The sequence below is a fragment of the Lissotriton helveticus genome, chromosome 12 (assembly GCF_964261635.1).
Source record: "Lissotriton helveticus chromosome 12, aLisHel1.1, whole genome shotgun sequence".
NCBI classification, from domain to species: Eukaryota; Metazoa; Chordata; class Amphibia; order Caudata; family Salamandridae; genus Lissotriton; species Lissotriton helveticus.
This window is the reverse complement of record NC_136073.1, coordinates 670,430-682,570: the sequence shown is the minus strand read 5'-3', so window position 1 is coordinate 682,570 and position 12,141 is coordinate 670,430. Positions and strand designations below refer to the sequence as shown.

The 12,141-nt window shown below is 48.6% G+C and overlaps 1 protein-coding gene across 1 annotated transcript in view; it reads left to right on the top strand.

Moving 5' to 3' along the window:
* The window catches only part of SGTA (small glutamine rich tetratricopeptide repeat co-chaperone alpha), a 119,749-nt gene that overhangs the window by 100,673 nt on the left and 6,935 nt on the right, over nt 1–12,141 (top strand). The window contains exons 9-11 of the mRNA XM_078670724.1: nt 755–792; nt 2,301–2,396; nt 3,391–3,514. Coding sequence (XP_078526850.1) covers nt 755–792; nt 2,301–2,396; nt 3,391–3,502 — 246 coding nt within the window. The 3' untranslated portion in view covers nt 3,503–3,514. The remainder of the gene's footprint in view (nt 1–754; nt 793–2,300; nt 2,397–3,390; nt 3,515–12,141) is intronic.

Genomic DNA, 12,141 nt, shown 5'->3' with positions numbered 1-12,141 from the left:
TAATACATGCCTGCTGGTTCCCTGGGTGTATTTCATAACAGTATGCTCTTCTATGTAACTGCTTGCATGTAACATGTTGCTGTTCTTTGTGGCACTGTGCTCTTCCCTGAATGTCTGGTGTAACACTTTTCAGCTCTCTGAGTGCAGTGCCTTGCACATCGTCTCGGTTCCATTGTGTCAAGCTATTTCTATGGCTTATTTTATGTTCTTCATTTGTTGTGATTATTTTTTGCAGAGTATTTGAAGCGTTTGTAGTCCTGATAGTTCTATTAGTTCTGAAGAATGTTTACTGCTGTTGTTGCTTTTTGGTTTGTTAATATTACTTTATATGTGTTTCCTAGTGGCTAATGTCTCTCTGGTGTGCATGTTTATTTGTAAATTGAACTTGTTGGTTCTTTTAAAAGGCCGTACTGCATGGTCCTGTGGCGGATACAGATTGCATCAGTCATTACTCGAGGAGGTTCTTTAGAGTGTGCTGGTGTGGTTATTTATTCTACTCTGGATGCCTTCTGCTGTTTGCTGTCTCAGTGTGTTTTGATAGCTTCCATTTAAGGATTTGTGTGTGTAAAGCTTTGTTGTTTCTACACTTTTCTTTTTACTATCAGTTCCTGGTGTGTGTTTAGTCGGGAATATATGTGCTTACGTGCGTGCTCTTTACTGTGTGTTTTGCACTAAGGTGTAACTTCTATTTACCATGAATGTGGTGTGGAAAATGACAGATATTAGTGATCATTGAACCTACTTTTCTTTGCAGGCCTCCAACTTAATGAACAATCCTCAAGTTCAGCAACTGTAAGTTGTGTCTTGCCTTTTACAACTGCTGTAGATTCACATTATCTTCATGATTCTGAACTCGGGTGATTGTATCTGGAAAATTCAGTTGTTTTTCTGTAATAGCTCTGCCATGAGTGTGTCTACATTGAAAAGTCTCTGACGTTAATGAAACAGACCAAATAATGTTGCATACGGAAACACAGAGGGTCATCGTCTCTCCAGGTATCAAAGAAGTCCAACACACAAGGCACCATCTGTCTCTGCATCCCACTAACAGAATATAGGCCAAAAGTATAAAAAGATGTTAGGAACACATGGATGCTCAAAACAAAGGGTATATGAATGAGATACAGAGAAGAAGTCGGTGGCAGAGATGTTGTTGGGTGACGAACACCCTTGTTTCAACCGTAGACTCCCAAGTGTAGTGGCCTTGTGGCAAAGCCTGTGGATTTAGCGGAGCAGCACATTAGCGTACCCGTTTCTTCCAGTCCACTGCTAAACAGGTGATGAGGAAATTAACAGCAACACAACTACTGAAGGCGCCCTCACAGGATAGACTGTTGTGGTATTACTTTTTCCTCGGAGATGGTGGTCGCTTTGTGCAACAATTTCAGGGTTCCTTACAAGAGATCGAGTTTACACCCAAAAGTTTACAATTGAACTCCTGACCATCTGTGCTGATCTAGATTCCTCACCTCATCAGAATGGTGTCCAAACATATTGCTTAGTCATTTGTAATTAGCCGCTGCATGAGTATGTTATCTTATAAGAAAAAGTAGTAGAAATGTGTCCTACCGCCTTTACATAGATGTCTGTCACCATAGGAGAGAAAAGCAGGAGCAGTGCTGTAGTGTCTGCTTTATTGGGCTGACAGGAGGCCGCGTTAAACCTCACAGTGATGCCTTTTACTGTCTTAGCCTACACGGAAACAGAATAGTTGATTATTGTTCAAGGTGCTAGTGATCAGGGTGTTTCCAGAAGGATCAAAATCATTTAAAAAAGTCCTTGTTATGTTGACTAAAGTACCCAGAGCCTGGTTTCTGCAGAGAAATCAATCGTACAAATGGATTTTCTTCCATTAGGTGTCTGAGATTAAACTAGGAACAACATTTATTGCCTGGTCTTCCTCCAAAAACATTGCCCTCTCCGCCGCATCCTCTCACCTCCTGTAGTGCGTCTTTCCTCCTCAGTACCGCAGCCTTTCACGCTTTCTCCTCATTTGACACATTATCGTTCAGGATACCAGCACAAGCAGGCCAGATGAAAACCACTCACAGCATCACTAAACCGAAGAGTTGTTTGGAAAGACGGGTCTGTTTCTTCATCTCAGCAGGCACAGCTTTATCCAAGCTTCCTTGTGTTTAATACTCTTGTTGATGTAATCTACAAGCGTGCCGTGCTCAAATGTAGCTGTAGAAGTCTGTTTGTTAGGTCTCACTCATATTTAGTTGGTGGTTGAAATAAAAGGAGGTTTTTTTTGTGTTTTTTTTTGTGGTTTTTTAAATTGTGAATGTTGGTCTTTGCAGGATGACGGGCATGATCTCGGGAAACCAGAATCCCTTAGGTGGAGCTGCGGCAGGTGCTAACCCATCCTCCAATGACCTCTCCAGCCTCATCCAAGCGTGAGTGTTGACCTTTACATTGTAGTGTGCCTGCAGTGTGAGTATTGCAAGTATTTGAGACTCAGTCGTGTACGCATAAACTATGCTGATACATCCCCACATAAGGCACTCAGAGTGAAACAAAGGGTTTTCAAATTGTAAATCCAATGCGTTTATTATTGATTCAATAAAGTTGTAGTTCAAATCAGGTTTGATATTCAATTCATATCAAAGCAATCCTTAGATTTTTAAATGAGGAACGAACAAATTAGAAACTCCAATGCATTTCGGGCGGAGCCCTTTCTCAAGGAGTTTTCAAGGTCCAATGTAACGCGACGCTGCAGCGTTCCTTCGAATGCCCTCGAACCTGTTTTGTGACGCGACGCGTTACATTGGACCTTGAAAACTCCTTGAGAAAGGGCTCCGCCCGAAATGCATTGGAGTTTCTAATTTGTTCGTTCCTCATTTAAAAATCTAAGGATTGCTTTGATATGAATTGAATATCAAACCTGATTTGAACTACAACTTTATTGAATCAATAATAAACGCATTGGATTTACAATTTGAAAACCCTTTGTTTCACTCTGAGTGCCTTATGTGGGGATGTATCAGCATAGTTTATGCGTACACGACTGAGTCTCATTTTACTTTGTGTTTTGACGGAAACACTACCCACTAGTGCACCTACCAACTGTCAAGTCCACTTTCAATTGGTATACACCATTTGTAGTGCATCACTCATCACCACATCGATTATTGCAAGTATTTGGACATCTTTTATTTTGTCCCAGAGAATTTCTTTGAGATCCTCACGCACTCGTGTCTTATACAAGTTATTGTTACGGTCTGAACTGGTGGGAGTGAACTACTGTGTGTTGGGTCTTCCTTAGTTCAAGCTTCTTCTGCTGCTATGAACACACACACAATCTGTGCTGGGTGGTATCCCGACGGTTTAAAGCTTGAACTCCTGGCTCTGTTTGACTCCTGTGAAGATGTGTTTGGTCATCCTTTTTAGGGGTCAGCAGTTTGCTCAGCAGATGCAGCAGCAAAATCCAGAATTGATTGAACAACTGCGGAGCCAGATGCGGAGTCGCACGCCCAGCGCAAGCAATGAGGAGCAGCAGTAGTGCAGATGCCCGGTGAGTTCCCACCTTGGGCCACACTTTACAACTCTGCTGAGCTCCAGTGGAGGGCTCCGAGGAAGACATTTGAGGCCCCAATTTAAGTTTCTCAATAACTTAATTGGGTAGATACCAGGAATCGAATAATGGTTCTGACCTGCATCTCTCCATTGGTTAATGGAAATATCTAGTTACACTCATGATAACAGGTAATAACATGATGTGAAAGGAATAACTGTTCTGTTCGAGGCATATGAGCTGCAGATCACACACTATGCATAGATCGCCATCTGGTGTTGGGCCCCGATGTTTGCAGTTGTTTTTGTCTTGATGAAGTCTTTGGAAGTCACGAGATAGGTGACTCCTCATTTGGACTATAGTGCGCATGGGCATCGGCCCCATCTTCAGATTGTTTTTTTTCCGCCATCGGGCTCGGATGTTTTTCTCGCGCTCCAGTTCGGAACCGTCACTGATTCCACTTTTGACACGCTATCCTTCACCTGTTTCAACTGTATTGTTTTGATCGCAAACCCTAGTCATCGCACAGCTCTCCAACTTCTAAGTCCTCGATTGTCGATGAGGACCTTCGGGCCTGCCTTGGCAAGGACTCCATTCAAGAATTGTCCTCAATGTGAGTCGAAGTTTCCCCACAATGCTCTGCATGAGGTGTGTAACCTCTGCCTTTCACCAGAGCACGAGGCCAGAGACTGTGCAGCTTGTGCCTCCTTCCGCTGCAAAAAGACTTTCGGGATCGTCGAGCTCTAAGAACAATGGCTCGATCATCGACATCCATTCCTGATGATATCTTCCAAGAGGGCGTCGACATACCAGAACAAGAGCGGGTCGAAGAACACAGCGCCTCCGAAGTCGAGGACTCTGACATCGAAGAACTCACTCCGGCGCAGCTTGTCATACGTAAAGACGTCGACCCTGACCCCCTCTATACACCATCGAAAAAGGCTTCGGTCACACCTTCGGGCTCAGGTGCACACCGAGAGACTGCTTCCCATGCCCCGTCCTCGGGCTAGGCAGAGAAGCCTATTAAGACTTCAGGCGACTTGGGCTCGAGTCAGCCATTGGTACCGACACCCGGTCACCGGCACCAAAAAAGAAACCGCCCTCCTCCTCTGTGCCGATTGCTGCCTCCACATCCAAAAACTCTGCACTGAAACCTACAAGCACTGACCCATTGACTCCGAAAAAACACTCGGAACTGAGCAAAAAGCCGCTTCCTAAAGGTTCTGATTCACACCCTTCAGAGCAGAAGAAAACGGAAAAAACAACTGGTTCCACAGGCAGCCACAGATACTGTAAAACATCATGGCTCCAAGCCAAAAGACCACATAACCGTTCCGGAATCGGTGCCACGCAAGTCTACCGAACCAAAACAGTCGGCGCCGAAATACCAGCCTCCATCAGAAGATTTCTTTAAAGCAGACCCTAGACAAAAAACACTTCTGAAATACACTTAAACTGGTCAACTCATTCTAAGTACAAAGAAGAGACCATTGGATACGCCTGCACCGGCTCAACCACCTAAAAAGAGGAACATTGCCACATCTCCCCTCAGGGTCCCTTCTCCACCACCACCTCCTCCACCACCTCCCCTACCACATCATTCTCCTACACCATCTCCTCCACCTATGGACGATGAGGACACCTCTGATGACACGGGGGTGCAGACCATGAGCCACTAGGGGAATCCTAGTCCACCTTCTCCTGATCCATGGGACGATTACAACACGCCAGATGTCCCTAAGGTCCCACAGGATGACATATAGGCCTTCCCCTCCAGAGGACACAATGGGGTTTAATCCACTACACCATAGAGCTGCCCAATACCACGGGGTTTACTTACATACAGACCCTGTGGAAGAGGATTTCCTAATGGACACTTTTGATACCTCACAAAGGACCAAATCTATCTTACCTATGCTAAAAAGGGTCACCAAGCATGCACCTGAAGTGTTTAAAGAACCTTTGAGGGCTAGAGTTATTAACCCCAAAAATGAGAAAAAGTACAAAGCTGCCCCTGCGGACCCAGCTTACATTAAGGGCCCTGTACCATTAGATTCCCTAGTAGTCTTCAATGCTAGGAAAAGGGCCAACTCTCAGACATCAGGGGAAGCTCCACCCCCGATAAAGAGTCCAAACTCTTAGGCGCGTCTGGCAAAGGAACCACGTCACAAGCAGCTAACTTATGGCGTATCGCCAACACTCAAGCTCTGTTAACTAGGTATGATAGGGCACTGTTAGAAATGGGGATTTCCGGTTGGCTAAGGCTTGCGCCAAAGCCAGGCAGAAACCACCACTCTAGTCCGGGCAAGAGAGTTACACGCCAAAGATTACCACTGCTCACCCTCTAGGTAACGTGACACGAGCAGTAAGGCTTATCCCTGAGGCAATGTAAGTTAAGTATTTGCGCACGCACCCACCAGCAACAACATCCCAGGCCCCCCACAAAAGGAACTCCACACAAGGTTATATATAAAAAATAGCCTTTGTATTATGCCAGCCACATTAGATAATAGACACACAATTTACACTGTGCCACAGGCACGGGCGGAATTTACAGGGGATTATGTACATGGGACAGGGGCCACTGTCAGGAATAGCACTTGGTAGAAATAACACTTTGTAGGAATAACACTTAGCACATAGAATAATTGTAGCACCAAATAGCAAATGTAGCACACAACCAGTAACTACTGGTAAAAGGTAAGTACACCCTACACAATCCTAAAGACCTTAGGCATATATCGCGCAGGGCACCATGAACTCACTAGTATAACTATACTAGGTAAAACAATCTCAAGTGTAGGACACATTTAGAGGCATCAAAAGCATAAAGGCATTTGCAGATTATGCATAAATCACAGTAGGTAAGTATCACATTTGCGCAAAAATCACCTGAGTCAAAAACATGTACCCCTCGCAAAGGCACAACACATGAAACTGTCCCAGGCCAACTTGGCCTCTCGGGGGCTGGAACGCCCTGTGTCCACAATGTCAGGGCAGGCTGCGCAGGCAGCCAAGGAAGGAGATGCGCAAGGGGAACAGGCCTAAACGTAGCAGCTGCCCACTAAGTGCTGGGCAGCTGGGAAACTGAGCCTGGCACCAGCGTGCCTCCTGGCTCTCCTCAGGGGCTCTCAACAAACAATAGTGCCGCAAACACGTGGGAGCCTCGCAGACTCTAAATAAACAAATGCCCACAGATTGGAGCCTCTGGGCTCTGTATTGCCAAGAAAAGGCTGCCACCACTTTGGGAGCGGCCCGCTGCCAGCTGGGGCCGCTCTGCCAATAGAAATGCCCCCGGGGTTGTTGGAGCCTCGACAGGCTGCTCTACCAATAGAAATGCCCCCGGGGTTGGTGGAGCCTCGACAGGCTCTAAATAAACAAAATGTCCCCGTGCAGGTGTAGCCTCTCATGCTCTAAACAACAACAATGCCCACTGTTGGAGCGGCCCGCTGCCAAGTGGGGCCGCTCGAGTAGGGGCACCGGCGGGGTGCGCCACCTCGCACTTCCCCTAGCCAGCGTTCACTCACCAGCTTCCTGTCGTCGGATATCTCCTCTTGCCTCGTCACGCGGTGGCGGCGGCTGTTGTGCGGCATCGGCGGGCTCTCCCACCACACGGGGCCCCGCCAGCCACCGCAGTACTCCTCTGTGGGTTTTGCGGCGTGGGCAGCACCCGGGGCTCTCTCTCGCTCTCCGGAGCCCCGTGGATAGACGGCGGCTCACTCCTCTTTGTTTCCGGGTCGTCACTTGGGCGCGGGGCTTCCTTTGGACAAACCGAAGTCCCGCCCCACCTCAGGCAATACTCAGCCTGACTTCCGGTTTCGGCACTCTCCGGCACCCGAGCCGCGGCGGTGAATTTCTTGGGGCAACCGAGGGGTAGGCACCCTCAGAAATTGTGATATCACGCGGAGTGGCCACCCGTGATGAATAATAACACGGCAAGGTTCCTGGCGGGGTGGGCACCCGCTCGGGACATAATAAATCGGCAAAAAATCAGGGTAGGCTCCCGCGCCGGAAATCAGCAAAGGGGGATCCCCATGCTGGGGAATCCCTCAGGGCCGGGATCACTGCTCCAGCGGCGCAAATGCGCTATTCTCAGAAGGGGGAGGCCACCAAAGTCCCAATGGTCCAGGGACAAAGTTCTAAAAGGGAATGATGGCAGGGGGGTGGGGGGGGGGGGCAAAGGATGGGCTCAGGGGCCAGCTCACGGGGTCCTTCAGGCAGAGAGGCAGTCCCCAGTGGCAGTTGCTCCTGGCCCCCAGCAGCAGCAGGCCCCCTCCAAGTTAGGATCAGCAAGAGAACATTTTGCAAGGGGTCACAGCCCCTTTTTATACACATAAATCTTTTGTCTAGGGTGTAGGGTGGGGGAAGACTAGTCGCAACTGGTTTTGGAGAACTCTGTTGTGCTCAGCCCCTCTCCCCATTCACAGGACAGGCTAGGGAGATCAGACGCACCACAGGGGGCGGAGCCAGCATTGTGGGGGGAAAGCCCAGCCCTATTCAGGTCCCAGGTGCACTCCTTCCACCCATCTGGCTGTCAATCTCTATTCACCACCGGGGCAGACCTATCCTGACTCCTGGAACCAGGCACACCAGCCAGCTCCAGCCAATCACAAGCCAGACAGTAATTTCACCTTTATTACACAGACATGCCAACTTCTAGAAGTGGCACTTCCACACTAGACACATTAACGCCGCACACATCATCGCGCACCATTTACTCTCACGAGTTCGCACATACCACACTCGACCCTGCACTCCCCACGCATCAAGAACTACCATGGACACACCCATTCCCCATGCATTCCTATGGGAGGGCAGGCCAATCTCACCACACGCACGCACTTTACACTGGGACACAGTGTTAAAGTGTGCAAAAGCCAGAAATAACTAACACCAAGTCACATACCAAAGCAAAAAGTTTAGGGGTGAACCTGCCAGAAGGGCCAAGTCCAACAGGGATATTAAGACGAACTAGAGACCCTATTGCAACACCTCCCAGACAAATTGAAAAACGAGGCCAATGTCCACATACAGGAGGGAAAACCCTTCACTAACACCTCCATTTGTTGCGCTCTGGAAATAGCAGATACTGCCTCTAGAGCCGTCAACACAAGTGTTCTCCTGCGTAGACATGCTTAGCTGCGCATTTCAGGTTTTAAACCTTAAGTACAAAGTTCCATCTTAAACCAGCCATTCAATCAGGAACACTTATTTAGATTCATTCCTTGAAAATATGAAGAAAGACATGGACACAGCTAAATCAATGGGAGACTTCCAATCGCAAGTTCCCAGACATTCTTTTCGTCGTCTCTCTTACAAGGGCACCTCAAGAGGCTACTCCTCTGACAACCCTTACACCTCTTACAAGGCTCCCATCCAGACCACATTTACCAGAGGTTATCAAATAGGAGATGACAGAAGCAAAAATAACAAAGGTAGAGGCAAGACCAAATACCCGATCTGCCTCCACCCCATCCCAATAACTTCCCTCCGCTTCCCCCGGACCATTCCACTCTGGTCGGGGGAAGAATACAACATTTCCTTCCTGTCTGGAGCAACATCACCAGAGACCGGTGGGTGAGACAAATCGCTCAATCAGGTTACTGTCTGGAACTTACCTCAACCCCCCCAAACATACCACCCAAACAGCGCCCAATGCCGTTAGAACATTTATCACTGCTCAGCAGGAAGTCATCTCCCTCCTACAAAAGAGTGCAATAGAACTAGTTTTGCAGCGTGATTCTTTCTGGATTCACTATGCTGTGCATTATTCCGCGTCTAGTGCTTGGGTCTGGAATCGTAGTATTTTCTCTTTTTTTTTTTTTTCGTAGCCCAGGTGGGCGTCAACGTCCCACCATTTGGTGTCCTTCCTGTGAAGGCACGCTTACTGCGGAAGCTCCCACCCTTGGGTGCCATCTTCAGATTCTTTTTTTCGCCGTTGGGTCTGGATCATCACCATGAGGTTCCAGAGTGTTTGGGAGAAAGAAGAGGAAAAAGACGAATACCACAAAAAGGATTGGAGAATACTTCTCCAAGCAAGACCACTGAACCGGGACTACGAAGAGGAAGGAGAACATCGAACACTTCGACGTCCAACGGAGAATGCGCAGGCAGGGTGCCCCCCTGAGCGCAGGAATGGACAAAACACCTTTCTAATTCTGCAGCATTTGCCACCACAAGTACGCGCAGAAGGACCAGCATCCCGTTTGCAAGCTCTGCCTGCCGGTCGACCACGAGAGCAAAGATTGCAATGCCTGCTCAGTTTTTACCCCGAAGACACTCAGGGTAAGAGAGAGACAGAGGAAAGCCAACTACAACATTGCAAGGCCACGGTCAACCTCCGTTTCTCTGGGACGGGCCTTTCCAGTGGGGAAGAGGACAACATTGCAGAGGGACCAGATGACTACACGGTCGTAGAGACCGATGCGAAAACAACAAAGGAGGTAAGAGAGACGCCGACCCCTAAGACCCCGTCAGACTCTCGAAAAACAGAGTCGTAAGCCCTCGAAAGGAGCACTGGCGCCGAAACATTCGACGGACGCAGCTGCATCCAGGGATAAACAGCCCAGCGGATCCTTCGAAAAGGACTCCCAGTTGGCGAAAACCCAAGACAAACCTAGGTCGTCAAAGCACGTCCCTGAAAAGGCGTGCTCAACGCCGAAGAAAAAAGACCTGAAGGTGACGTCCACATCGAAGAAATCTTCCGAAACCCTTGACGCCGAACAGGCCGCCGAGATGGAGAAGAAGAAGAGAAGGCTGGAGGCCGAAATGGGCAACATCCTGCTAAGGAAAAAGGAGTTAGACGAACGGATGAAAAGATTCACCATCCCATCGAAGCCGACGACAATTGTCGAGGTCCAGGACAAGGAGGAGTTCAACGCTGAAGAGCCGCCGAAAACTCCGGAGCCCCAAGAACACCAAGAGGAAGAGGGCCTGTATTATTACGAGGGAGAAGGCGAGGACGACCGGCAAACAAGTTTGGGCTCGGCATCCTCGGTGGCGCAGGACCTGGTTTGGCAGGACCTCGACGTCCATAGCCCGGATGAGGCCGTAGATACATATCCTTCAAGGCCTTCGCCGCCAGATGACATTGGCATCTACAATATGGTCCTCAGAAACGCGGCAACAGCATATGGGGTGAAACTGGAGGAAAAACCAAAAGCCTGCTTCCTCTTAGAGAGACTGCTCCCAACACAAACTAGGAGTCCATTCCTCCCCATGCTCCCAAGTGTCCTGGACCAGGGAAGGGAAGCATTCAAGGAGCCCTCAATCTGCAGGTCTGCCACACCTAGGGCAGAGAAGAACAAACACTCCTCTAAGGATCCACCATACATACAGGGATCCGTCACAACTGACTCCATCATTGCAGCAACAGCCAGAAAGCGGGCCAACGTTCCCACAAACTCTGGCCCACCACCAGACAAGGAGAGTAAGAGGATAGACCCCACTGGGAGGAAGATAGAGAGGAATGCAACAGTCCACTGGCGCATTGCCAACTCTAATGCCCTACTCAACAGGCATACGTGCCAGCATTGGGAGGAGGTCGGACAGCTACTCAAACACCTCCCTGAGCAATACCAACTGAGAGCAACACACCTGGTCGAGGAAGGCAAGAACATAGCAAACTCATGCCTAAAATCAGCCCTGGATGCAGCAGACACATCCAGCAGACTCATGATGATTGGGGTCACAGAAAGAAGACATGCCTGGCTGAGAATCTCAGGCTTCAAGCCGGAAGTCCAGAACAACATTCTGAACACCCCCTTCAATGGAGAAACCCTGTTCGGCGCACCAGTGGATGAGAAACTGATGCCACTTAAAAAGGAAAAAGAAACTGCAAGGTCCATGGGGGCCTTTTAATTCAGAGGAATGAGGAGGGGCACCCCGACATGGAGACCAAATGGAAGGGGGGAAACCAGCCAGGAACATGACATCAGACATTCCAGCAGAACTACCAGCGTAACACCCAAGCGCAGCAGGGCCAGCAGCAGCAAAACAGGCACTACCAGTCCTGGGGCCAGTCCTTTCGCGGGAGAGCGTATGTACGAGGACAAACAAGAAGAGGGGGCCAGCAACCCACCTCAAAGTGACTCAGCTCCACCAAACGTGCCCACCCACAAAACATCTCGAAGGGGGGGGGGGGGGTGCGCACAACAAAATAAGCAAAAAAGCCTTACACGTACAAAAATCAGGGATCAACCAACATGTAACACCAGTAGGAGGCAGACTAAAACACGTCTTCCAGGAGTGTAAGAAAATAACAGACAAATGGATACTGAACATCATACAGTTCGGAAATTGCATAGAACTGGAAAAGAGGCCTCCAAACAGGAAACTAAAAAGAAAGTAGCGCAAGAATTTCTCCACAAGGATGCAATAGAAACAGTACCATTCAAAGAAAGAAACAAGGGAGTGTACTCCAACTACTTCCTCGTGCCAAAAGTGGACGAAATATTAAGACCCATCCTGGATTTATGGTTCCTAAACCAATACATAAAAACTCAAAACTTAAAAATGACATCCCTACAAGAAGTCATCCCTCAGATAAGGGACGGAGACTTTATGTCCACCGTAGACCTCGAAGATGTCTACCTACACATACCCATGAACAGACAACACAAACATCT